At 56.6% G+C, this 25816-nt stretch overlaps 9 protein-coding genes across 9 annotated transcripts; 4 read left to right on the forward strand and 5 right to left on the reverse strand.

The window, feature by feature from the left end:
• Nucleotides 1-631: 631 nt before the first annotated feature.
• Nucleotides 632-1600, reverse strand: GGS23DRAFT_601693 (DnaJ-domain-containing protein; the record flags this gene model as incomplete). Its single annotated transcript, XM_051519225.1, has 3 exons — nt 632-1322; nt 1436-1496; nt 1570-1600. 3 exons carry the CDS (start codon nt 1598-1600, stop codon nt 632-634), a joined length of 783 nt encoding a protein of 260 aa, XP_051366992.1.
• Nucleotides 1601-2784: 1184 nt separating this feature from the next.
• GGS23DRAFT_502778 (uncharacterized protein) lies at nt 2785-4063 on the forward strand. The gene is made up of 2 exons (XM_051514488.1): nt 2785-3117; nt 3313-4063. The coding sequence occupies exons 1-2, from the start codon at nt 2967-2969 to the stop codon at nt 3792-3794; spliced, it is 633 nt and encodes a 210-aa protein (XP_051366993.1). The 5' UTR covers nt 2785-2966; the 3' UTR covers nt 3795-4063.
• A 116-nt stretch (nt 4064-4179) lies between these two features.
• On the reverse strand, nt 4180-5312 carry GGS23DRAFT_502589 (uncharacterized protein). Its single transcript, XM_051514486.1, has 2 exons — nt 5036-5312; nt 4180-4934 (listed from the first exon to the last, which is right to left on the reverse strand). Exon 2 carries the CDS (start codon nt 4903-4905, stop codon nt 4333-4335), a length of 573 nt encoding a protein of 190 aa, XP_051366994.1. The 5' UTR covers nt 4906-4934; nt 5036-5312; the 3' UTR covers nt 4180-4332.
• Nucleotides 5313-5522: 210 nt separating this feature from the next.
• Nucleotides 5523-6616, reverse strand: GGS23DRAFT_502616 (prenylated rab acceptor 1). Its single transcript, XM_051514487.1, has 2 exons — nt 6592-6616; nt 5523-6331 (listed from the first exon to the last, which is right to left on the reverse strand). The coding sequence occupies exon 2, from the start codon at nt 6150-6152 to the stop codon at nt 5619-5621; it is 534 nt and encodes a 177-aa protein (XP_051366995.1). The 5' UTR covers nt 6153-6331; nt 6592-6616; the 3' UTR covers nt 5523-5618.
• A 2924-nt stretch (nt 6617-9540) lies between these two features.
• Nucleotides 9541-14647, reverse strand: GGS23DRAFT_620295 (P-loop containing nucleoside triphosphate hydrolase protein; the record flags this gene model as incomplete). The annotated part of the gene is made up of 7 exons (XM_051521089.1): nt 9541-10418; nt 10488-11106; nt 11181-12847; nt 12940-13220; nt 13262-13482; nt 13512-13726; nt 13786-14647. 7 exons carry the CDS (start codon nt 14645-14647, stop codon nt 9541-9543), a joined length of 4743 nt encoding a protein of 1580 aa, XP_051366996.1.
• A 1910-nt stretch (nt 14648-16557) lies between these two features.
• Nucleotides 16558-17429, reverse strand: GGS23DRAFT_608357 (transmembrane adaptor Erv26; the record flags this gene model as incomplete). The annotated part of the gene is made up of 3 exons (XM_051520193.1): nt 16558-16904; nt 16979-17212; nt 17360-17429. 3 exons carry the CDS (start codon nt 17427-17429, stop codon nt 16558-16560), a joined length of 651 nt encoding a protein of 216 aa, XP_051366997.1.
• Nucleotides 17430-18114: 685 nt separating this feature from the next.
• On the forward strand, nt 18115-19034 carry GGS23DRAFT_601698 (S-adenosyl-L-methionine-dependent methyltransferase; the record flags this gene model as incomplete). The annotated part of the gene is made up of 2 exons (XM_051519226.1): nt 18115-18137; nt 18215-19034. The coding sequence occupies 2 exons, from the start codon at nt 18115-18117 to the stop codon at nt 19032-19034; spliced, it is 843 nt and encodes a 280-aa protein (XP_051366998.1).
• A 1792-nt stretch (nt 19035-20826) lies between these two features.
• GGS23DRAFT_591011 (uncharacterized protein) lies at nt 20827-21975 on the forward strand. The gene is made up of 2 exons (XM_051517726.1): nt 20827-20846; nt 20917-21975. The coding sequence occupies exon 2, from the start codon at nt 21141-21143 to the stop codon at nt 21891-21893; it is 753 nt and encodes a 250-aa protein (XP_051366999.1). The 5' UTR covers nt 20827-20846; nt 20917-21140; the 3' UTR covers nt 21894-21975.
• Nucleotides 21976-24229: 2254 nt separating this feature from the next.
• Nucleotides 24230-25740, forward strand: GGS23DRAFT_601700 (uncharacterized protein; the record flags this gene model as incomplete). The annotated part of the gene is made up of 3 exons (XM_051519227.1): nt 24230-24283; nt 24339-25491; nt 25553-25740. 3 exons carry the CDS (start codon nt 24230-24232, stop codon nt 25738-25740), a joined length of 1395 nt encoding a protein of 464 aa, XP_051367000.1.
• Between the last annotated feature and the right edge of the window lie 76 nt (nt 25741-25816).

The following is a 25816-nucleotide window of genomic DNA, read 5'->3' on the forward strand; positions in this document are numbered from 1 at the left end:
AATATCTTTAAAATAACTTTATAATTATAAGGTTATTTATAAGGTTATTTATAAGGTTATTTATAAGGTTATTTATAAGGGTATTTTTATAAAGAAATTACCTTTATAAATAAATTAATATAATAAAAGGTTTAACGTATTATAACTATCCTCTAGATAGGATAAATATTAACGTTTTATATAATAGATAATAGTATCGTAAATAACCTAATTCCTAATTATCCTTTAAATAAACTAAAACCCCTACGGCCCCCCGAAGGGGGGCCCTGGCATGCTCGTATTCACTGTAAAAAGAGCTGTATGTACTCATAAGTTCGTCAATTAGCGGTTCTAGCTCCTAGTTATCCTCTTAATAGATCAGGCCCGGGTTCAGCATCCTAAAGACTCACATATTAGTTGATTCCCAATATCGTGAGATCACAGGAAGCGAGCCAGCCAAAACGCACATACCTAAGGAATTGCATACCTACGTAATTCCCACTGTTTATATGCATATGCCACCGAACCTATTGTACTAATATTGGCCAATTTGGGTATGTTGCCTACCTCCTACCTAACCTACCAGACTCTGGTTCGGAATGGCCTCTTAACCCGGCGTGAGCTACACCGTGCGCGCGCGTGGGGGTGTTGACTACACTCCGACGGCCTGGCTGAACACCCTCGTAGCCAGCCGCGCAAGCAGCCGAGCGCGGTCGTCCTGCGGCAGGTCCTGGAAGACAGCATACACGCTCTTCCCCCTCGCGTCCCTCACCGCGCCAAGCCGGTTTCCCGCGACGGCGCCGGCCATCGCCCCCGGCACGTTCGCGACGATGAACCCGAGCACGCTGCCGCTGGCCGCGCCCAGTATGCTCCAAAACCTGGGCGTCGGGCGGTTGGTGCCGTCCGGCTCAGCCATCCCCTCTTCCCGCAGCATTTCCTCGAACACGTCCTCGAACTGCGCATCCTCGGCCCGCTGTCGCGATTGCTGCGCTCCCGGGGTGTTGCCTCCTTGGCCCGTGAAGAAGTTCCAGGCCCACGAGTATGTGCTCTGCGTCCCCCCGCCGCCCTGGTCGGGCGGCACGGATTCCTCCGGGTCGTCTACGCCTTCGAAAGGGTCTGTGTAGGAGGTCCCGCCGGCTTCCGAGCTGCCGCCAGCGCTGCTGCGTCCTCCGGCGCTGCTGCCACCAACGCCGAATAATCCCCGCTGCGCGTCGTACTGGCGCCGCCTCGAAGCGTCCGATAGTGTGTAGTAAGCATCGTTTACGAGCTGGAACTTGCGCGTTCGCGCAGCGCGCTCGGGGGAATCGGCGGGGACTCTGTCGGGGTGGGACCTGAGAGCCGCTCTAAGACGGAGGGGTAGGAAGCGTTAGCGAGGGTGGGTTTGTGCGTGACAAGCTTAGGGAAGGGATGGGAAGAGGAGCGACGAGAAGGGTCGGGTATGGGTACAAATACACACTTCTTATAGGCATCGCGGATATGTTGGGTGGTCGCGGTTTCGGGGATCTCTAGGATCTTATCTGTCGTTGGCGCCGTGTTGGTAGGGTTGCATTACGTAGAGAGGGGGGGGGGAGGCGATTCGCATGCACCTACAATAATTGGGAGGCGCCTTATTGCTGCCCATCGTGAGCCCCGGTATGCTCTGTAGGTGCTATGAAAGCGGTGTCTACTCCCGGATCCCGACTACCAGAAAGACTTGACAATAATGATGTTAGGTATGATGCGCAGGTAGAAAACAGCGTCTAGCAATAGAGGCTCTCGGGAGATCTGTCAATAGGGTCTTTATTTACGCGAGGTACAGAATGGAAGCCGGACGGTGATAGACATGTAGATAGGTACCTACGGATAGTTGGTTGGGTGCGGGGCCTGGACTTGTGACGTGATGGCTTTACCACAGTAGGTACCTACCTACCTATATCTCAACAACTCCGCCGTCTTCTCTCGAGAGCGCCTTTGTGGTGACCTCCGAATTTTCCCACCCTCCGGCCATGGCAGTCTTACTTTCGCGTCGTCTCCGCATCGCCCGCCACGTACGTCCAGCTCAACTCGACAGAAAGGCGTCGCCATCTCGAGTCCCCTACCTGTCGGGAGACGTAGACCTGCTATATCTCCCCAGTTGGCACGTCGCCAACGTACCCAGCTCTGCTTACCCCCCCGGTTGGACAGTTGAGTACGGCGTTAGCAACCACAGTGGCTCGAGCAACGCACGCCGCCGCTCCGCTCTGCACGGGTGACAGTCTTGGCATATCCGCAGGGGCCAGATCTACCTACGAGCTGGAGGTTTAGGAGTCCTAATGCACGCCCGATGTGTGTGTACCTGGCCCTTGTGTGCCTCTAACTGCACCCTGGCCTGCACTGGAGGGACCCCAGCCACCGTAATTGTCGGTCAACAGCCCATCCTGCCTCTCTCATTCGCAGTTCCCGAGCCTCGAGATCGCTTTCTCCCTCCCTCCCTCTTATTTTATTTATTTTATTATTATATTTTTGGTTTTGGGTCGTCCAGTCCCTCCTCGCCCAGTGCCCCGTCGTCGCCTTACCGCTAGAGTGGATAGCCCAACGCCCTACATACCTACGTATCACGTACATACGCAGGTGTTCGCAGACTGGCTGGTGCGTCCGTAGCATCGATTTCGCGAGACAGGGGGAACGGGACGAAAAACACCCCAGGAAGATTGATCCGAGCACGCACTATAAGTCGACAAGAGATTGAGGCTTCTCAATTGGCCCCGCCGTGGTTTGGCCGAAGCTGTGGGCTCTTCTTCACAGAGCTTCTCTCTCTCTCTCTCTCTCTCTCTCTCTGTCTCTGCCTATTAGGCATATACTAGAGAACCATCTGACCTACACTGGGACCGAGAGCAAGCAACGGCAACATCAAAACACGCCGGCCCAACCTCCAACTACATATACAAACTTAAAAAACTGGCTTCGCGGGTTCCTCCCTGTACCTGTCTATATATACAGACATCAATATATTCGAACCGTTCGCCAAAATGGGCCTCTTCGATTGGGATGGCGAGTCCGTCTCCTCGCGCTCGCACCGGTCATCCCGTAGCTACCCCGGCCACCATCGCAAGGGCAGCGACTCTCGAAGCTCTTTCTTCAACCTCGGCAACAACAGCGTCCGGAGCGTCTTTAGTTCGGGTGAGCCTCCCTCTCTCCTTTTCTTGCCCTCCGCGTGTTAGAGCCTAGATCCCTCTTCCTCTCCCGACGAGGGGCCAGGTGTGGTGAGGATGTATTTGCGATCGGGGGGTTGGGAGGAGGAGACCTTGGCGTGGCGCGCGAATCGCGAATCTCGTTCCCGAACCGCTCCAGTCCCGACTAACAAACGCCGCGCTTGATCTCGCAACCTCCCAGGCCGCTCGGGTTCGTATTATAAGCGGCAGCCGCGGTCCTCCTTCCTCCAGCGCATGCTCAAGAAGCTCAAGCGCCTGCTTCGCGACCTAGTCCACTACGCCAAGCGCCACCCCATCAAGGTCTTCATGCTCGTCATCATGCCCCTCGTCACCGGCGGCGCCCTGACCGCCCTCCTTGCCCGCTTCGGCATGCGCCTGCCCCCCTTCATCGAGCGCATGCTCGGCGTCGCTGCTCGCGCCGGCTCCGGCGGCAGCGCTGGCCTCGTCGGCGAGGCCGTGCGCATGGTCTCCCGAGGGGGCAGCGGCGGCGGTTCCGGCTACAGCGGCTACGGCAGCGATGCTGCGTTCGTCGAGCGCGGCCGCAGCGGCAATCTCCAGTGGGAGAGGAGGAGGGAGTACCACGGGAACAGCAGCGACGAAGCCGGCGGAGGCTTGCTCGACGGTATAAAAAACTTTTTTTCCTAAAGCTGAGCAGAGCGAGTGACGAGGAGTGCCGGAGATAGCCTCTCACGCCAGAAACCCTCTCTTTATCTAATGGCGAGGCGCTATAAGCGGCTCGATGGAGTGAAAGGATGACTCGCACCGTAACGGCTGGGCGTCGCTGCGTGAGACTGGCTGGTCGGGTTGGAGACTTTCCGCTTTTGGATGCGGACCTGGGATACGAATCTCTCTGTTCTTTATTTCGTTTTCTCCTCATTCTTTATATCGGATGTACGGTTATGACTGGGGGACGATATAGTAATGACATTATACCCCCGAGGTTGGACTACTGGTACGGTAGGAGCCTGTTTCTAGGAAGTCCCGCTTACCGAGGCCTCTGGATGGTGCGAAAAGACCGAGAAATGCAAAAGGGCACGAGGAAGGAAGTCCATGCTAGAAAAGAGAGATATAAAAAGCAAACAGATGCAGATTTAAACATGGTCTATAAAGGTCCCTATATTATTACGTGTACAACTATGCTCTAGCTTGTCGTGACGATCGATCCTGACGTTCCCGACACCCTTCACTTTCCTCTGCGCTTCTTGCCGCTACTCACAGATTTCCGCTTCCCCGACGGCTGGTCGGGCGGGGAAGGCTTCTTGCTCCTGGACCGTCGGTGCTCCGGCTCTGGCTCTGGCGAGGCCGCCTCGACCACGATAGCCTCTCGGCCACGATTCCTCGACGGGCTGTGGGTACTCTTCCTGCGATCGTCGCCCCTTCTCGGCTCGTCGTAATAGCCTTCCTCGTTCGTCTCGTCGCTGCTCTCGGGTCCCGGGCTAACCCTGACTGCGGCGCGGGTACTCCTGCGCGGGCCGGATACACTGGATCTTCCGGGCGGGGTACCCTCGGTATAGGGCGCGCGCGGACCTTCCGTTTGGTACTGAAAGGGATCCCTGTACTCTTGGGACGACGGAGACCTGTGTGAAGGCGAGGGTCTGATTGCGGTGTCGGAGACGTGGCGCTGATTAGAAGGTGCATTTACGTACTGATAATCGAAAGGTACAGTTTCTTGCGTTTCGGGGTGAGGATCACGGGAGAATGCCGCGCGCGAGCGAGAGCGTGTGCGAGCGGCGTGAGGTGGTGGGAAGCGTCCCATGGGGGGACCGGTGAGCTGTTGGCTAGGATCTGTGGCCGAGGGTAGGGCATGGCGTGTCAAAGATTCGCTGGAACCCGACGGCCCGCTGTGTTGTGAAGGAGCATCGAAATGAGATAGTGGAACGGCGTACCGATGCTCTTTTTCTTTGCGTTTGCGATCGCCGCCGTTAAGTCGCTTTGCCGCCTCGGCTTCGGCTTGAAGCCGTTTCCGTCTGCGTTCGAGAGCGGCAAGCTCCTCCTTGTTCAGCTTGACATCCTGTCTACCCTTGGCCTTGGCCCTGCGTATCCTCGAAAGGGCGGATTGCACCAGAGCGTCCTCGAGCTCCCTGTCGAGAATTTGATTTTCGTCTTCCGTGTCTTCGGAGCCGGCGCGCGAGTCGTCCTCTGTCGAGCCGTCGTCGTTATCGTCGTTATCGTCGTCAGATTGTTGATAAGCATAACCGTCGCGTGGCCGAGTGCCACCATCCAAATCTATGCCAGTGAACCGAAGCGGATCACTGGCGAATCGTCTCTTACCAGATAAAGCCAGCGAGCCAGCGCTGGCGCCAGCACCGCCACGAGTATCCGTATCGTCCCCATCCAATTCTTCGATAACCCGGCGCCCCGTATCCCAGATACCGTGCTCGTCCCCTGTTGGCGCCTCCCGTCCCTTCCGCGGACGCCTCGATGGTCTTCCCCAATGGGGCGTAAATTCGGGAGCTCGCGGCCGACCACCTAGACCGCCTCCCCAGAAAAAGCCTCATCGATAGGCTTGTCCATCAGAGCAGCGTGGCCAACGATGACGACGCCGCTCGCACCAATCAGCCACAGGACGGTGGTGAAAGGCGATGCAATGAGAAATAGAAGACCGCAGGTGACAAGCAGACCGGTATAGAGCTGCGAGGAGGTGGCGTGGAAAGTGCCGATGATGAGGTCCTGGCCGTCGAGCCGGCCGAGGAGCCACATGCCGCCGACGAGGAGGACAATGTCGAAAAGCAAGAGGGGGTTGGTGATTAGGGCGTAGATGCTGAGCAGCACAAAGACCAGGGCATAGTTGCTCGAGAAGGTGCCCAGGTTGTAGTTGACACGCGACTGGACCTCGGAAAAGTTGGCGGGCTTGGAGAGGCGCTTGAAGTCGAGGAACTCGCTGACGGGGCGCATGTTGGCGAAACGGCTGGAGAGGGGGGTGTTGCGTAACCCAGCGAGGCGGTCCTGGAGGTTGAGGCGCGACGTCAAGACGTCAATGGGGATCTGAATGCGCGCCATCATGTCGGTAGGGTGAATAGGATCGAGTCGATTGAGACGCGGGAGGAAAGATAGCTTTGCTGCTAGGTTGGAGAAGAGAGCTGGATTCTGGTAGGAGGACGGGAGCTTTTATATGATGCAATTGGGATTGGTCGGTTCCGTGGTATTCGGTGAAGCTTGGCCGGAAATCGAGGATGGGTGCGCTAGTAGATGGGTAAGTATTGGTGCCGTCGTTGTTGTTGTTGATGATGATGATGATGATATCTCGTGTCGTCGAGGCAGGTCTCGAGGTGGTTGATATAAGAGAGAGGGAGATCTGTCAAGAATATGGGTCTGGTCAGAAAATGACCTAGTAAATTTCAAGACCTGGGTATTTTTATTTTTAAAATTACGTGCCTGGCGAGACCCAGCCGGCTTTGGGCACGTCGACGAATAGGGGGGCCACAGTTGGGAGGTTACGTACCTGGTCTCTGCGTGCACCGCCTAGGTAGGTATATTTTAGGCTCGGCGACGGGGTTCGCGGGGGTGGAGGGAACTCGGACAGTATATCAGTCCGCGTCTTGCAACACAGCCCGTATGCCTCTTCTGCTGGATATCGGGAGCGAGGAGAGCGATGGCCAAGCTCTCTCTCTCTCTCCTTTTTTTATTATGGGAGTTCCTCCGCTTCGTCTTCTCTCGAGATCGGCAGGGTGATGACGATATTCCGTATCGTATCGTGGCCAACGCCCAGGGTAATACCGACAGGTGGTATTCCCCCTCGTCCCCCTGGTCGTGGAAGATTCTGCTATTCCGGAGACCGGTACTCCACTGGAGCCGGGGGTGGTGTTGAAACCGTCTCTCTCTCCAATGTCGTGTGCCTCTGTCTCCGTCTCTCTGTATCTGCCTACTCACACGAAGAGAACCTTCACCGCGTCCCCCATCGACAAGAAGGAAGAGGGTGGTGGTGCTGAGGGTTGTGGTGGGAGAGAGTGGGAGAGGAGGTGAGAGAAGGGGAGCAATACTTTTTATGTCTATTGCCTATTGTGTGTGCACCGGTCGGGTGCCTACCTACCTATTTTTTCAGGCACCTAGACATGGGACAGGGAGGTGCCTTTCACCTTTCTGACCTATCCTCACCTATGAATTCGAAAGGCACTCAAGTTATGGACGGGAGTTGTGTATATTGTGTAGGCTTATGTAGATTTATGTGGATTTGAGCCACCGTCTGGCCGGTGGGCAATTGTAGTGAAATCTGGCAGCCGCTCACTGGCCCGAGGGGGAACTGGCGGTGGATGCGGGAAAAAGTGGAACGAAGCTGTGACGTGTGTCTGCATCTCCATCTGTACCTAGGTACTCCGTAGACACCTGATACTCAACACAGATACCTTCGGTATACACTATAAGTCCCTAGAGGCGCCATGTACTGCAGTAGGTAATCTGTACCTCCCGCGGGCGACGCCTTCACATGCGCGGCATCGATGGGATGGTTAAACTTGACCCATCATCCCTCCTCCTCTACGAAACCTCTCTCTCTCTGTCTCTAACATAACTACCTACCTCCCTAGACATAACGTAGCTATGTCATCTATACGTACGCCTATTCCTCCCTAAGATCTCAATCCGGCTACCACGTGCGGCCAGCTCACGGCAGACACACAGACAGACACCCGTCACGATACGCTCGGCGCCGACGTGTCAACTCATCCATCACTCCCCCGCCAAGTCGCAACTCGGCTCACATACCTATAGTAGTGGCTCGCAGCGGGACGGAACTGGCTGTCTTTCCTCCCTCCGTCTCCCTCTCTGCGTGTTCTGATCCCGAGAGCGGAGAGACAGAACAGTCGGACGCTCGCTTACAGTTGGGCACGAGATCTGTCTCATTGGCCCTTGCCTATCAGCCGAGAATTGTCGGGTGAGGTACTAGACCTTCTCATGTCTTTCCCTCCGAACCAATCTCAGATCCGACCCCACCGGCGGCAGACGCGTTCAGATCTCATTCCTGTCACAATTTGGCGACGGGGTCATGTGGGTTTAGGCCCCTCCCCCTTCTAACACCTTGAATCGTATTAATTAAAAAGGGAAAGGAGACGTTCGGCAATCCACACGATAGCCGCAGCACGCATGAAATTAAGTAGACACCTACGTAATCGATTCCGAGCCAGGTTCAAGAATCACCATTCGTGGCCCCGGCTGATTGTTGAGGTCAGACCTCCGCTTAGCACCCCGCGTCAACTTGGCACCGCTGGCGGGTCTTGGCTTGGGGCTGGAGAGCCGTATTTCGTAAGGATGGCCCGCCGTAATTCGCAAGTCCGGTAACCTCTTTACATCTCTTTGGAGGCCCCCTTTGTAGGTATCTCTACAGAGACTCACTACGGAGAGGCGAGTGAGCCGTAAGAACAACGTACCTCCCTGTGCCATCCAGCTAAGCCCACGCGGGAGGTAGGTATACCTTGCCGTGACGTTCAGCACCAGCATCAAAGCCACACACAACCCACCTTCGTCCGCGATCCTCCACGAGATACCGTTTCACTAGGTAATGTGCATGCGTCGATCCGGGCGGGTCGGCCTCGCGTGTCTCGGCCCCGACACAGCGCGCTCCGAGATCCAACACCGGGGTTGCGACGATGTGGATGCTGATGAGGTTACCGAAAGCTGGCGCCTGGTAAGGATGCGACTCTTTCGTAGGCTAGGGAGCTTCGCATGGTTAGGGCGCCCTACTTTCCTCTCAGGCAGCTTTCATGCATGCCAGCCAAGTTCACTCATTATTGTCGATATGCGACGCGTTCATCACCTGCGCAGACGCAGAGAAGTCGGTCACTCGGTGTTATTCGCGTGACTCGCAAAGTCTAATTTCACTCTGGCGTTGTCCCAGATCTGTCCTTCGGCTAGGCGAACACGGTAGGATCGCGCGCATGTCGTGCCCTCGCTAAGAATACGAGCTTTGCCTGTTTGTTCGGCACCTACGGGTATCCCTGCATCCTGGACGGGGATGGGGAGGTATACTCATGTGAATCCGCGAAGAACAAGAAGAAGCAGGAACTCAGCCCTTGGGTACACGACAACCCTTCAAGAGACTCTAGCTAGCGAATATGAACGAATACCTATATTAACCGGCATGCTCGATATTAGGTGCGTATACGTAGTGGTCGGGGGACGTGAACATAGTTCATTCTTACGATGACATGGCGGCGTTTCAGCTCTCGACTGTAAATCGCACCGCGCCGCACCAAATCAGGATGCATCAGCTCAGCCGGATAAGTCGAGACAGGAAATCTATTCTACTAAGTAGGTATCACGCAGCAACACACTATAGACTTTTGGCATCCGTAAGCGCTTATAGAGTCCCCCCAGAACGAGGAAAACCCACATGTTAACCGAACGGGGAGAACGAAGGGAGAAGATGTTATGGTCTTTCCCCAGTAGGCACTTGTCATTACCGCTGCCACCTCCGCTTCATCTCCGTCCGCTCATCCTCGGCTGCGTCGCTCTCCTTGACTACTTTCACGAACACCGATTCCATCGTCGCCGCCGAAATGGAGTAGCAGTCGATTCCAAGCTCGTCCTTGTGCGCCTCTAGCGTGTCGATCAGGTACCGCGTGAAACTGCGTGTCGCCGTGTGCGGTGTGGCCGGCGAGATGGGGGACACGACCCCGTCATCATCGCCAGCACTGCCATCAAGCGGCCACCGGGCGCCGGATGGCGCCGCCGGAGAGGGCACCTCGCTGTCGGCTGGCACCAGGAACCGGACCTGGCCGCCGAGGCTCTCGCCCTCGAATCGCACGGCTCCGCCGAACGTGCGCCGCGCCCAGTCCTCGATGCCGCGCATCTCCTCCACCCCGGACGGCGGGGCGCTGCGTAGGATGAGGTGGACGTGATACTCGTTGCTATGCGCACGGCGCAGGGCCTGGGTGGAGCCGACGGCGAGGACGCGGCCCGCGATGATGGCGGCGCGCGTCGCGAGAGCGTCGGCTTCCTCCATCGAGTGCGTGGTCAGCAGGACGGAGCGACCGGGAGCCACGGCCGCGAGCAGCGCGCGCCACAACACCCGCTTCGACGCCGCGTCCATCGCCGAGCTTGGCTCGTCGAGCAGCAGCACCGGCGGATCGCCCAGCAGCGCGATCGCGAGCGACAGCTTGCGCTTGTTCCCGCCCGACAGCCGTGACCCGAGCTTTGCCGCATGCGCGGTGAGGCCGACGCGCGACATCACGCGCGACACTGCGTCCGCGACGTCGGGAACGCCCTTGCACCGCGCGTAGAAGACCAAGTGCTCGCGTACTGTGAGCAGGTCCAGCGCGTCGAATTGCGGGCAGACTGTCGATAGATTTCTCTGGTTAGCGTCCGGGAAAATTAGGGGACCTAAGGCCGATCATATAAACTTACCACCGAGATGCTTCTGCGCGAGCCGCCTGTGCTGGAGCACGTCGACGCCCTCGAGGTAGATGCGCCCGCTGCTCGGGATGAGGTCGCCGCGCACCATGTTGATAATCGTGGTCTTGCCCGCGCCGTTCGGGCCTAGCAGTGCGAGGATCTCGCCCTCCTGGAGGCCGAGCGAGACGTTATCGACGGCGATGTTGGATCCGAAGTTCTTTAACACGTGTAGTATACGAAGCAGGTCCGATTTGGAGGCTTCGACTCGCGTTGTCTCGGCGTCGACGTCGGGGCGGCCGGCCGGCGACACTCCCGTCATCTCAATATCGGCCGTGGAGATGGCGGGTGGGAGAGCCTTGGTGCGCCTGAGCCATGCGAAGCTGCCCCCTTCGAGCCAGAGGAGAAGCGTGAAGAGACTGATGTTTTGAAGAATTAGCAGCATGATGGGTCCTCCGTAGGCGTATATCGATCCCCCATCCGTGATCATGGTCTGACCTCGGCAGCGTATGATGTACATATTCAGGCTGATTGCCAGCGCGCGCATCAGGTTCTGGATCGGGAATGTGATACCTAGTCCGAAGGTGGTTCCGTCGTTGGCCATCTGGTTGGCGCCGTCCGTTGTTTGTAATACCTTTCCGAAATCAGTCTTTACCCGTTATGAGTGGCAGAGTTTGGAGAGATAGGGATAAACGAAAAGGGGCTTACAACTAGTGTGACGACCGAGAGGGCGTACATGATGCACATGAATAGCACCGAGAAGGCAAAGGCTGACGACTGCGAGCGGGCCACGAGCGAGACCAGGTAAGCGAAGAGGGTTGCCGCGAGGCCGTATAGGACTTGCGCAAACCAGACGTACCCGGGGCCAAACCAGGGGGCAGCTGGGGCCACCATAGCGGTCGAGGCGGCGCAGATGACCAGGACAAACATGAAGTCGAACATCCAGTACGAAAACAGCAGGGGAAACGGGCGGACGCCGTTCGAGTACTGCAGACCTCGTACTAGAGATCGCCGCTCGAAGGCTGGATATAGGGCGAAGAAGGCTGGGTACAAGGTGTGCAGTAGGCAGAAGATGGTAACGTAGGTCACAGACTCGCCACCCTCGGCCTGGTGGTACGAGCGGAGCGACGACGTGTAGCCTGCGATGGGCACGCCGCTGCGTGCCTGGTTGAGCATATTTAGGAGCTCGGGGCTGTTGATACCGTACAAGGGGGTGTAAGCGATGAGTGGGGCACTGTTATCATCGCCCATCCAGATTCCACCGCCGCTCGTGATGTTCCTCCCATGCGTCCTGACGAAGTCCTCGAGCTCGACGCGCGAGTTCTGAACAAAAGGACCGGTCTCCCACTCGTAGCGGATGATGCCGAAAAGATCGTCGATTATCTGTGCGACAGTATCGTTGAGGGACTCGGGTCCTAATGCGAGGTTCCCGGTGCTCCTAATCGACATCCTCTGTTCCCGGGAAGCGAACGAGACCAGCTTGTTGCAGTCCGGCGTCTCGTAGTCTCTCAGGAGTTCACCTAGGAAGTACGTCGCGATGAGCGGGATGGCGAGGGCGAATAAGTACGGCCACCAATTCGAGCGTAGCACTTGGATTCGCTTTACGAAGAGGGCCTGGATCTGCTGCGAGTACGTGAGCCACAGAGGCGGCTCAACCTGTGGTCCTCTCTGCCTGCTCGGCTGGGCATCGCTGATGGAGATCTCCTCGACCTTCTCGCCGATGAGGGTATGCGGTTCCTCGGAGACCTTGAGGAAAACGTCCTCGATCGTAGGGCCGGTGATGTAGACTTCTTCATTCTTCGCGTTCGGGAGAGAGCCCAGGAGCCGGGCAGCGGATGCGGAGTCCGGCGTTCTGCAGATGAACTTGTCTCGCTCTTCGGCTATCGGGTAAGGCACCGCGGAGACGTCTTCGGTCTTGGGGACGTACACGCGGTAGCCTCCACCATATTGGTTCTTGAGCTCTGCTAGTGTTCCCTGGCACTTGAGCTTTCCGAGGGTGATGATGACGACGTGGTCCGACAGGACCTCGCACTCGTCGAGGAAGTGGGTCGACAGCACCATGGTTCTCCGGGACCGCTCGCTGAGGATGACGTTCCAGATGACGCGGCGAGAAAGGGGGTCGAGGCCGGACGTGACTTCGTCCATTAGACAGATGGAGGAGCCGCCGACGAGCATGCAGGCTAGCTGTAGCTTGCGCTTCATGCCTCCGCTCAAGCTTCCTGCGAGGCTGTTTTTCTTAAGTACAAGGTCGCATTTCTCGATGAGTCGGTCGAGGGCTGCTGCATCTTCGACATTGCCCTTGAGGCAATTCCAAATCGAGAGGTGCTCGTAGACAGTCAGTTGGTCCCACATCACGTTCTGCTGGGGGCGTATTCCTGCGAAGATTGAAAAAAGGGGGGGGCGGGGGAGGGGAAGGATTAGCCGAAGTCCTCTCCAAATCGTACGCTCTCATGAATATGCTGCTTACCCATTTGTGAAGGCGACGCGTTGATACTCACTGAACCGCCAGTAGGCCTTTGGAATCCTGCCAACATGTTCAGCATCGTCGTCTTTCCGGAGCCATTCGGACCTAGGAGGCACAGGATCTGGCGCTTCTGGCTCACCAGGTTCAAGCCGTCGACCGCCTTTGTAACTTGGGTGCGGGTGCGGGCGCAGCAGCAAAATAACTTTCGGAGCGGCAACGGATGGTAGTGCTTGACTAGGTCTCGGGTCTCGATGGCAATATGAGACCCTGTAGCCTCTGGTGTGCTGTTAAAGTTCGCCGGTGGCGGTTGTTTCCGTGTAGGAACGTCTCCACGAGGATGGCCAGCAACGGGTAGACGACGATCTGGACGGCCAAGAGGATCCAGAGGGAGTACGGGCCTGTGATATAGATCCAATTCACCTGGCGGCCCTGGCCGGATACTATACTGCCCAAGGAGGAGGAAAGTGGGCTTGGCTCCCGCGTGCTGAGGGAGATGCCGGCAGCCTGCGACTTGCATATGGCGTTGAAGAAGTAGATAAGTTCATGCTTGGGAAAAATAATGCGAGGGCCACGACCTGCCCCAGCGGAGCAGGATCGTACGTGTTCTCGGTGAAGGAAGCGCAGACGGCGAGCAGGAATGGGATTAGCGAGACCCAGAGGCTGGCGAAGGTGGATTTCTTGAAGAATGAAGCGCCGAACACGCTGGCGCTCGTCGTAGCCCAGCCGGTGAAGATTTGCCAAAAAATGGTAATGGCAGCGCTCTGGTTCGGCAAAAGAAGGTGCGAGTACACTGCTCGATGCTAGGGGCTAGGGGACACCTCCAGACGATGGGGTGGCTCGACGACTTACGGGCACCCATGATGATCCAGAGAGGGAGGTAGAGGATGTCGAAGGTGAGGATATAGCTTAGAACCCTCGGCCAGGCCATTCCGCCACTCATGGCGTCGATCAAGTCCGACATGCCCGATTCGCGCTCCGACGCGATCATGCCCGCGACGTGGTGGCCGACCGAGAAGAAGGTCAAATAGTAGACATAAGATAATATGTATATCGCCATACTTATGAAGCTTATCCTCGCATCCTCCTCCGCCTGCTGCTGGTCCCGCGCCGTGTAGGCCATGACATCGGGGCTGACGGTCAAGTTGGCCATGGCATTCTCGATGGCCGCCTGCAGAGGCAGGAGAATCCTATCGGGGGGGTCATCTGTGCTGAAGACATTGAAGCCGCCAGAGCCGGAGGCGGGATCGGTACTGATGGTGTAGTTCCAGGTGGCGTTGACCCGGCCGCTCAGGGGAGAATCCCGGAAGGTGACGACGGCGTGGCACGGCGAATTCCCGTGATAGTCGACAGGGCAGGTCGCCTCTATCTGGCCGGCGTCCTCGAGGTGGACGAGCTGGCCGGGACTCAGGGGCCTGACGAGCTGGTCGAAGACGGGCCGGAAGTCGGGGCCGAGGCCGGGGGACTGGACGAAGACGAGCTTCCGGGGTGTGGCGGCGAGACTGTCGGCGAGACTGCGGATTGGGTGGGGGTCGCCGACGCCGTACCGGTTACCGTCCCTGGAGAAGTTCTGGAACTCGAGCAGGAGCACGAGGAGGGCCAGGGGGAGGACGAGAGACCAGAGCAGCGTCGAGAACCACTTCCTGACGGCGGCGATGAGCAGGTTCTTCCTCGTGAGGGCCCAGGTCTGGCGCCCGAAGGACCGGAAGTCCATGGTTAAGGGGCGAGCAGCGACGGAAAGCCGAAGTCACGCCATGCAGGTACGTTAGGTGGAATGCTAAGCGGGACGAAGGCGACAGAAGTTGAATACCGAGTGAGCAAGCGAGCGAGCGAGCGAGCATGCTTGTATATATATCAGCTTGGCGATCGCGCTGGGGTAGTTAAGGGACGAGGAAGGAGTATGCATACTGACTATGTAGGTACTATGTAGGCAGACTATACCTATCGAGCAGGCCGCGGGCCGCGATGGGTAGAGAGGCGGGTTAGGCGTAGTCGCGGGACCCGGCAAAAAATTTGGGCGGGCAAGGCGGGACGGCGGTGACCCTGGCGACATGCCTCCCGCACCAGCGCGTACGGGATTGAAACCGTTGCTCGGGGTTGCAACCGAGACAGACTCTACCACTCGATAGGCTCCTCTCCTACTAACCCACTCCCCCCCTCCCCGCGGCGACAACACGCGTTTCCTCTCACATTAGTCCCAGGAAAGGCAATACGGCAACAACACCGCCATTCGTAGAGAGATTGACCTGGGTGGGCTCCATTATTTCCTCCCCTTCTCAGCCATGTAGGTGCTTAGATAGGTAGGCGTGTAGTGATACGAAGCGACTCTGATATGGGTGCCTAAATGGTCAGTACGGCTCTGATTCCGGATGGCGAAGGTGGGTGTATGCCCGCCTCTGTACATACAATGCCTCCCTATCGGCGATAGGTTATACTACCTGTCACACAGGTACGTAGTATATGATCCCTGCATATCTGATGCACGTACGAAGGGAATTAGAGAGTATCGCGAATTCGTGGCAGATCAACTCGACCCGCTTACGCCTTGTGGACGGGCTCAGCCTCGTCTTGTCATCTCATATTCATGCGCCCCTCGTTGCATGTAACCTGTTTGGTATGCGTGCGTACATTATATGATGCCCAAAGAAGCGAGGAAAAAAGAAAATGTGGTGAGTAGCATTCGCTCTGCACATACGGTGCCGAGTACACCCAACCCCTACAGAGCCGTGCTAGGCGATCCGGTCGCCGTCCATCCACCCTCCTCTCCCCTTTACTGGCCGTCGGCATTTATAAGTTCGGTGTCGCGAATGAGGGATCCCGTCTCGTTTTGACGTGTTGGGTGATGCAGCAGGGGCTTTCTTCCCTAGAGGCTGTGCTATAAGTGTGAATGCATACTTCGACACGGAGCCTCCGTGGCGATTGGCGTCGGTCGTGTTGACCGTCTTCCACGGTGCCTGATATCCCCACGGAACGAGGGTAAGCGCCGTAGGACTGCTGCCGTGCGATCGCCCCGACTCGTAGATGGGCTTCTTCCCAGTACGGACGATTCTCGGGCCCCAAGCTGCTCCGTGCTCATCGCCTGTGTAAACGAAACCCAAGGTTAGTTAGGTACTGGCCTGTTAAATGCGTCTCGCCTGGTCGGGGGCAGCGTGGGGAAAACGGCGCCGGTCAGGAAAATCCAATGTTTAGCATCAAAGTCGAGCGACTCAAATACAATCTAGCATGATGAATTGGTGCGGTCATCATCGGAAGGTTTATGTACTCCAGTGAACCAAGAAAAGGGGTGCAGGGCCAACCTACTCTTCCTTGTGGTTCGCGATGCTGCGCCTTCGAGGCACGTCTACCCGTCTGTCTCAGGCCGTTCCCACCCTAAGGCATAGTCCCAGCCCCTGGCCGGGGCGGCCTAAACGGCTACGTTCAAGCCACGTGTTGCATATTCGTATATAGGCAGGGGAGAGGAGAGGGCCGGAAGGGGGGGGGGGGGATGATAATTATTATCCGGGACTCGGTCGAGTTTCTCTCGCCGACCCGTGGTTCCTCTCCCAATTGGGAGCGGGAGTAAGTTGTTGATAAACGTACACGTCTTGACGGTCTGGTCGAGCCCTGGCTGCTATCACGCCGGGGTCAGAAGCGGTCTTCCGGCTTCTTCCACCCTGCCAGCCGACCCACCTCCCCGATGGCGGAGAGCACGTTGTCAACCACCACCTTCACCATGCCCTGTCGCTTACTCTTCCCGTGCGCGCCGCGCGACGGTTGTTCAGTACCGATGGTAGGCAAGACGTTGTCGCTCGCGGATAGGCTGACGAAGAGGGCGAATGGGATGAGCCACACGCACAGGCCAAAGTATGAAGCAATCTCGGTGAAACTGGGGACGTCCGGCTGGTCGTACATGGAGGCCAAATTCGAGTAAGATCGCTGCTGCGCCTCGGAGAAATGTTGGAACCAAAAGTAATGATTGACCAGGACCAGCACTGCGGCGATCGTCAGCAACCGTGAGACTTGCCGGTACGGGCGAAGATGTGCCGGCGCCGAGGATCCTACCTACCGCATGATGTGACGAACAGCGGGTCTGACAGCTTGACAAAGGGGAAGCGGCGCATGTTGCCCAAGTAGACTACGTGAGAGGCGACACCCATCAGGGTCAGGCCGAGCGGGAATCCATCTACAAGACAGAGAACGACCTGGAGGCCGATGATGGCGTAGATGAGCCTGGCGAGGAGGCGTTTCGCGACGACGGTATGTTCTTCGACGAGCTCTGAGAGGTAGTAAAGGCCAGATGCTGGAGAGAAGCCGCCACAGCGTCAACAACCCCGGCCCTATAGTGGCTAGAGAAATAGAGGAATCGAGAGATGGAGAGAAGAGAGAGGTGGAGATACAGGGAGGAAGACGCGAGTAGAGCGAGAGGGAGGAACGACGACGGGCGTACCTATGGCCAAGGTCAGGAAGCAGAAGCCCACGATGGAGCCGAGATACCCGACGAGAGGTAGAATCCACATGGTTGCGGCTACGACGCTGTCATGGTCCGGAGCGGAGCGAGGGAGGAGGCCGGGGTAGGGTATAATATGGAATAGGTAGAGTAGAATAGATTTGAGCTAGTCGTCGGTTGGTGCGGCAGAGAGGATGGCCAGATGCTAGTACGGCGAGTCCCTATAGCCACGCAAATGCGCGGTTACGTATGGGTGTGGCCCGGCCCGAGGCCAACCGAGGAGGTGTCTTTGTTTTATAGGTGCGGGAAGGGAACCGTGGCCTTGTCTTTAGGTACCTACCTACCTAGGTACCTCCTAGGCACAGGTAGGCACAGGTAGGCACAGGTACCTGAACGAGATTAGGAGGTACCTCTGGGTAGCCTACCATTTTGGTACCTAACCTATAGGTACCTAGGTAAAGGGGTCGTATCGATAATCGATAACGATAACAGCAGACCACCACAAGAGGGTTGGAATATCGTCACAGCGTAGGGGAAAAGAGAAATGGAATGGGCCGAAACCAACTACAAAATCATCAGTATAATCACACAACCCAAATAGGCCCTCTATTAGCGCGTAGCCAGCGGGTTTTAGTATACGCCTGCACCTGTCATCAGTACATCCTACGACCACCACAGCCTCGCGTTTCGCGGCCTGTCCGTTCTCGCCGCCACAATCAGCCTCTGCCCTGCCCGCTCACCCGCTGCCGCCCGGCATGTCGCGGCCGGAGGACACTCTGTATGTTGCTGCCGACGCCCTCGTAACATCTGCCCCAGAGAGGGAGCGTTGTCGCGCTGACCCCCCGCTCCCCCAAGCTCCGCCGACGCCTATTACGATGACGCCGAAGCGCGCAAGTACACCACCTCGTCCCGCATACAGAGCATCCAGGCGCACATGACGCGCCGCGCCCTCGAGCTGCTCAACCTCTCGTCGCCCTCCCTCGTCCTCGACGTCGGCTGCGGGAGCGGCCTGTCGGGCGAGATCCTCTCCTCCGTGCCCCCCGACGAGGGCGGCCCCCACGTGTGGGTGGGCATGGACGTGGCCGCCTCGATGCTGGACGTCGCGCTGCAGCGGGACGTCGATGCCGACCTGCTGCTGGCCGACGCCGGCCAAGGCGTGCCGTTCCGCGCCGGCACCTTCGACGCCGCGATCAGCATCAGCGCCATCCAGTGGCTGTGCAACGCCGAGAGCAGCGACGTGTCCCCGGCCGGCCGCCTGTCGAGGTTCTTCAACGGCCTGTACGCGAGCCTGAGGCGGGGCGGCCGCGCCGTCTGCCAGTTCTACCCCAAGAACGACGAGCAGAAGCGGATGATCACCAGCGCCGCCGTCAAGGCCGGGTTCGGCGCCGGCCTGCTCGAGGACGACCCGGAGTCCAAGAACGTCAAGATCTACCTCGTCCTGACCGTCGGCGGCGCCAACGCCGACGGCCACGGCGGTGACATCATCGGCGTGGTGAGGGGCATGGATAATGTCGACGTGCTCGACTCGCGACGCGACACCCGCGCCGGCAAGGGCGAGATTAAAAAGGGGAGCAAGGCCTGGATCGCCAAGAAGAAGGAGCAGATGGAGCGGAAGGGCAAGGTGGTCAAGGCCACGTCCAAGTACACCGGCCGCAAGAGGCGCGTTGCCTTCTAGACCCGGAGTTGCTGGCATCGCTCCTACATCGCGCCGCGTTACGGGAGTTGTTTGGGCGGCTTTCGATGGTCGGTAGCCGAATAGCTCTCGCTTGTCTTCGTCGCGTAAGCTCTAGATATCCTACGCCCTTTTACAGAAAACTGCGCCACCCCTTCTCCCCGCGCGTCTGGGCAGGGAGGGGTGTGAGGAGTGGCTGAGGTCTGGTAACGCATCTCACTCTATGGTTTTTCGGCCGATGGGATTTACTACGTGGACATAGCAGGAGGGGATTTATTGTTATACCTGCCTACTATCCTTATCCCGGTCGCTTTGCTCGGGTTGCGGACGCGATGCGGCGACACAGAAGGGCAATGCGAACTACCGCCGCCGAGAAGAGCGGGAGAATGCTGAACTGGCCTCATTGCTAGGAAGCTAGAGCGAATCCGAGCTTGGCACGGGTAAAAGTTATGAGAGCCAGCCCAGATTCATTCGTATGAGCGAGTCCACATATACCTATTACTGCACCGGACGAAGCCGGACTATGGTAAGCCGGGCATTGGTTTGCAGCTGAGGGCATGACGCCGGGCTGGGGCACTACGCAAATAGGGGCCTGCGCACGAAGCCCTGGCTGGAAAGGGGGCAAGACTTTTTTTTATTCTGCAAGTCTTGAGTCTCGAGTTACATAATAAGAACGGACGCAACAGTGGGAATGAGTTCGTATCGCCAGAAACCAGCGAATTATGGCCCTTTCCTTCCTCTCGCACTTCTAGTAGCAATTGTCCTCGTCTCGGATATGCTCTTGGGGGCTTTCCACACCTGTTCGCCAGCCTGGGTGGTAAGTATTGTCGCGAGTCATCCCTACAACACGCCATGGATTCCCGCCACCTACAAAGACTATGTTTGTCCTAGACAATGGACGTCAGGACAACAACTCCAGTGCCTGGTTCTCCTGCTTGCGAGGCCCTCTCGGCAACTCCCGTAGCTTTCAGGAATACATTGGGGATGTAAGTCTAAGTATATATACCACTTGTATAGGACACGGTTTCTTTTCCAGACACAGGTAGGTGAGATGCCCTTTAAATATCTACTTGCGTTTCTGGCACTTGTTCACTTGTCCAACACTTGCCATTTCGTATCTCGAAGTCATTATCCGCCACGTTATGCCACAACTGTGGGTTAACATGTTAATTTGTTGCTCCGAGAGTACGTTAACGCCCGAGGAGTTCCTATTGTCCGTTAAGTATCAGCCAGAAAAAAATTCGCTCAGGACGGGGAAAAACAAACAATGCCTCATGCAACCACCCACCCACCCCCTATACATATTCACTTCCTTGGATTGAAGTGGGAACACTCCCTGGCCCAGACATCTGAATTGCCCAAGCAAGTGAGCTATCGCCTCTGGTTAAGCTATCTGGGCTGGTGTCCAATCCCTGCCATACGCATATTGACCTCTTCCTCCAACGCCTTCCTACCCAGTTGCCTCTCAGGGGTGACATTGAGAGAAAATCATATATTCCTCCAGACTTATTACCGAGAACGTTGCCTGCGTGAATTAATAGTACGGACTTCCTGTTCTCCTGTACTCCGAGGCATCGGCGTCATCTCGAGACAAGCCGTAGGGTCGGGCATTGCCTTGGTTTATCACCCCCCGTTTCCTTAGCTGTTAAGCATATATCGTGTCTTCCCGTACGCTCTGTCGGATCCTAGGACCTCAGTCTGGCCGCTGCAGACGCCTATTTCCTCCCGCTACACGTACAATTCGTCTCGCTGGGACATATCGATAACGCCGTCATTCCCCGACGGTTCCCCCGGCGCCCGCGCAAACACAATACGGTAGGCGTTGCCACGCAACCGAGGAATTCTGCAATAAGCACCACTTGCTCACGTCACAGTTCTGCCGCAGGTGAACGCTATGCCGGATCTCTACGTGGACGTCGTCGAGAGCCTCCTGGCTACGGTCGAGGCCACCGACATGGACAGGGAGATGCTTCGCGGCTACTTCGCGGACGTCTCCCAGCACGCCAACGGAGACAGCCTGGCCGCGAGGATCCTGTCATCCGTACGTGCGCCTGTACTACTCGCACGCAGCTCGCGTGCCGCGGTGCTCTACATGTCATACCTACTTACATGTGCCTACTAACCCTCGAAAAGATGATCCGATTCCTCGAGTCTCGCATGGACATCTCGGACCTCCACCGCCGTGTCCTAGAGAACTTGGTTACTGAGCTAAAGAATCGTGCCGATACTTCTGTCCGCAGGGCTGCTTCTGCTGCCACCGCTGCGACGGACAAGTCGGCCTCGCTAAAGTATGATGGAGGCAAGGGAGGCGCCCTCGTAGACCTCTCGGAATTTCCACCGGCCGAGCCGGACGACGACGCCGGCAGCAAGGTTCAAGGTGGCGACGCAGCTCCCTCGGCCGAGGATCTTCTCCCGGAGTGTCATCCAGACACCGGTTTGGCTAAGACCGCCGACGAAGAGACGACAATGCCACGCACCAACCCGTCCGGCGCCACACGTCGGCTCACCTCCACGCCCACGTCGTGTCAGGTTAAGCAGGAGGTTTTCGAAGATTGGTCCAGCGATGGCGGGGATCGAGTTGTCAGCGGCGGTGGAGGCTGGGAGGGGGGCTATGCTAGTCGGGTCCGCCAGGAGCGAATTGAGAAGAAGCGGTTTAGCGGTCACGATTCAGCTGGTAAAGGGGCTAGACCCGGAGAAGGCTGCGACCGAGACGTCAATGACGACGATCCTCCCGACACGGCCCCTGGGAGTCTTAAGGCCCCGACTGACCATTGGGCCGTACTCGACGAGCCGCCAGCGGTAAGCGCTCCGTGTCGCTTGGGGGCGTGTGGGGGGTTACGGGTAAATACTCATACGTGCTAACTCTGGCCGCTAGGGCAAAGAGGAAGAGGCCGGCGATTTCGAGACGTCCAACAGGGCTCGCGGCAAATCGGGGGTGTCTAGCAAGCCAATCAAATCGTCGCCGAAGCGGTCCGAGTACCATGACTACCGCCAGCATCGGGGCAGCCGCGGCGGCCGAGCCCGCCGCACCGGCCAGCATGGCCAGAGAGGCCAGGAGCGGCACGCGAGGGAGAGATCGACTTCGTCGAACGTGACAGCCGGTCTCGAGGGCCTCAACCTCGCCGAGACCCGGCAGCCCCAGCGGCCCACGCTGACGATTGAAGAGCTCGGGCAAATCCCCTGGCCGCAGAGCGTGTACGATCCCCAGCGCCTCTGGATGTAGCGCTCTGGGCTAGATTCCGTCGAGCCACCATGGCCTGTCTATTCCCGCCAGGACACGCTTACGGGGGGCTGGCATGGCTTCCCGGGTGTCTCGCCATCGTGGTATAGCGGGGAGAGATACCTATATCATTTTACGAGGCATGCTGTGCGCACAAGGGGCGCCGTTGATGAAGAAAGAATGGCAGTACTTTTTTTCTCCGTCTGGCTCTCTAGCCGGGGATGAGCTATTTGGCGATACGTAGCTATTATTGCCGGAGGGTTAGTGAAGGGGTTGCGTCCGTAATAAAATGAATAGGGATGGTATGAGCTCTGATGGTAGGAACCAACTGCCACACTCGCATGTGAACCCTCTTACTTGCCGTGTATGAGTATACCGTGATAGCGGTGGGATCTGGATCCCTGTTCCTCTGAATCCCAGCTCAAGGGGCTGACTGACGAGCAATGTACCTATTATTATCGCCATCTACCAATATATTTACTTACAAAAACGACGAGTGGGTAGGTGGGTAAATAGCCACCTATAGGTGATGGAGTATTTGTGTAGTAATGAAGAGGAGGAGAACGAGGAGAAGGGGATGGGGAAGGGGAAGGAGTAACAAGTAGAGATGGCATATTATACCATACGGGGGGATGGAGGTCTGTCGGCACCATATCAAGTAACCCTAGAAAGGATCACTACAGCTGAAAGTATTTCCATCGCGACGCTAAAGCAAATTAAACTCAGGATGCGATACAGGTACGATACGAACGCTATACTAATCTAGTAGCTCTTCCTAAGGATAGAATAGCTATCTGAGACCATGTTAAGATAGAATCTATATCCGAATTAATATAATATCGAAAAGGTAACGAATACTTCATTAAAATAACTATAACGTAATATTTATATTAAATTATGTAAGCGCGTAAGTACGTAATCAGTTACGTATAGCTATAGGATAAGCCTTGCCTTACTAGTAATTAATTAGGATAAAAGGTACGTAAAAATGGCTTGTAAAAGGCTACGTAAATAGCTTTAATTCTATTAACTATTTACCCTATTCTTAGATGGCTATAAATTGTAATAAAATCCATACTATGACTTTTGCTGTAAGTATTTTATACTTACCAAAAGACTTCGTTAGTATTATATTACATAGAGGTTAATGTCTATACCATGTTAGTATTACAGACATACTATCGATAGAACCCCTCCTCCGGCTATAGTAGTCTTTCATGTATATCCATACTTTGTCATACCTATTATTTCCCCTTCTTATTTATTTTTTTTCTTATTTAGTTCCTCCTTTCTGTATTAGGTATGTAGGTAGTTACCTACGGGATACTCATAACTGAGAGATCAAGCGGCTTGGGTACCCAACCCCTACCACTGTTCTGTTCTAGGATAACCCGAGTTAACAAGCTGTTAAGGGCCTGCTCATAATGTACATTAATTACCTGCCGAAAGCACCTGTTATGTAGCACCTCTTGAAGACACAGTCTTCGTGGAAGAGACAGCCTATTATAGAGGTATCGGGCTATCAGGTGCACTCGAAAACTTGGGCTCCTTCCGACATGGCCAGGTACCTAGTGATACCTCTTATACCGCACCCTCTCCTCTCTCTTCGCCGGGGCCCTAGCTACTGGTGAGTTGTCCTGGGGTACCCCGGAGTACCCAAAGTTATGTAGGTAAATACCTACCTTAGGTACCTACTTCCTAGAGTGCCTATCATTACTTACAAATAATGCACACACAACCCCCCCAGCAACCGCCAGAAGCAGGTGATGCCCATCAACTGTGATGCCTGTCATCGACAGGGAGATCAACGAGTCGCGTTAATAGCTAGCACGTAGAGAAAAAAAAAAGGGGGAGGAAAGGCCTCTCCTGGCCCGACAGACCCCTAGACAACTAAACATCCGGCTTCCTTGCATTGCCTCATCTCCTCCCCTTTGAAACTCGGCAACCCTGCAACCTCTCCACTGGGGCGCTTGGTAAGATGGATTTAAGCTCTGGGACCTCTATACTCCCTAAGCTGGTGGCTCATCCAGAGGTAGGGCTGATGACCTTTTCCTTTCGGCTGAGGACAAATCTAACATAGCGGTTAGGAGATGGAAACCGTCCGATACGCCATCGTCGCGCCTCGCCCGGACCCAGCCAACTTCCTAGCCATTGAGAGTGCATGCACTCACAGCACTGGTTACATCGTCAAGCTTGCCGCCGGTCTCACGGAGCAGTATCAACACTTCGGAGACCCCGAAAGTCTAGCCAAGCACAGACGGCTTCAACAAGAATCAGAGACCCGCTTCCAACTGCTCCAGCAACACTTGGGTTCTTGCAAACGTGCTGTTGAGGCAGCATGTGCACAGGCAGCATGTGCACAGCCGCAAGCATCCGAGGAGGGCCGTTCCGCTCTATTCCCTGCATCGGACTCTCGCCTCGCTGGACGGGCGCCAGAGACTCCCGGAGTAGAAAACAGCACAGTAGCCTTGTCGGGTTCGACTATCCTTGCGCGAGACGCGGTTATCTCCCGAGAGAGCAGCTATGTTCAAGGCCAAGCATCATCTACGCCGGAGATTGTTCAGCTCCCACAGCAAAGCGCTGTCCCAAGCATAGCCGAATCTGCACAAGAGCAGCAAGAGCAGCATGGCCACGACCTAGAAGGGTCCGGAAGCCGTGGGATCCGGTACTATGTCGACAACGAGGGCGGCTTTCATTTCAGCCTCTATGACCCAGGCACGCCCGACTGCGCCACGCCCGCCCTCCTCATCGGAGAATTGGCGCAAGGCAGCTGGCATGTTCTCGACTGGGATCGGACGGCGCCCGGGCGAAAAATGCATGTCATCCTGGCCACTCGGCGGAATGTGGACCGCCTTCGTCTGGCCTATACCAATTTGTGGACGCGCGAGAACCAGCTCGTCAGCAACCTCGCAAGCTCGAAGCATTTGCCGCTGGGGGAGCGCTACCGAGAATTTTGGGAAGATGATCAGCTCACCGGATGCACGTCGAGCCAGGAGCCGAGCGACGAGCGACTAGACCTGGGAGTTATCATTCCTGGCACCGTCGACGTGTTCTCCAGCCGTGGCAGGATCCTCTTCCGTCAACAGACCCGAGAGGATCAAGAGGGAACTCGCAGCTCCATCCATAACGCAAAGATCGAGGTAGGCGACTACCGAACCAACGATATCGTCCTCCAGATCAACGAGGACAGCCTGCGCACCCTCTACAGATTAATTGTGGCCATGACCAAAGTACTCGATGGTAACGAGCAAGAGCAGACACGGGAATTCAGCAGACACCGCCGCGGGAGGCAGAATTCCAGCTGCGGAAGCAGGCGCCGCTTCGGCGATAACCACCGTCGTCACCATCTCCGTCGCCTTCGGGGTCGCTATCGTGACTGGGATACCTATCGTCGCCGATGCAGCCGCTCCTGTTGGGATACCTACCAGCCTCCTTATAGCCTACAGCTACAGCCTTGGGACACGTACCGTCCTCAGTACGAGTAGCTGAGGCAGGAAGCGTGTCTGGGGACGGGGGTGGGGGCGAAGCCACGAAGTAGATGAGACCACGAGACCACACGAGGCAA

Source organism: Durotheca rogersii (genome assembly GCF_024521655.1).
Source record: "Durotheca rogersii strain YMJ 92031201 chromosome Unknown GGS23scaffold_75, whole genome shotgun sequence".
Taxonomy (NCBI): domain Eukaryota; kingdom Fungi; phylum Ascomycota; class Sordariomycetes; order Xylariales; family Xylariaceae; genus Durotheca; species Durotheca rogersii.

What these genes read in the sequence shown, in the direction of transcription:
- GGS23DRAFT_502778 (XM_051514488.1), top strand. Translation starts at nt 2,967, where the DNA reads ATGGGCCTCTTCGATTGGGATGGCGAGTCCGTCTCCTCGCGCTCGCAC. An exon ending in CCGGAGCGTCTTTAGTTCGG is followed by an intron (nt 3,118 to 3,312) that starts GTGAGCCTCCCT and finishes AACGCCGCGCTT; the next exon opens with GATCTCGCAACCTCCCAGGC.
- GGS23DRAFT_502589 (XM_051514486.1), bottom strand. Translation starts at nt 4,905, where the DNA reads ATGGGACGCTTCCCACCACCTCACGCCGCTCGCACACGCTCTCGCTCG.
- GGS23DRAFT_502616 (XM_051514487.1), bottom strand. Translation starts at nt 6,152, where the DNA reads ATGATGGCGCGCATTCAGATCCCCATTGACGTCTTGACGTCGCGCCTC.
- GGS23DRAFT_591011 (XM_051517726.1), top strand. Translation starts at nt 21,141, where the DNA reads ATGTGCCTACTAACCCTCGAAAAGATGATCCGATTCCTCGAGTCTCGC.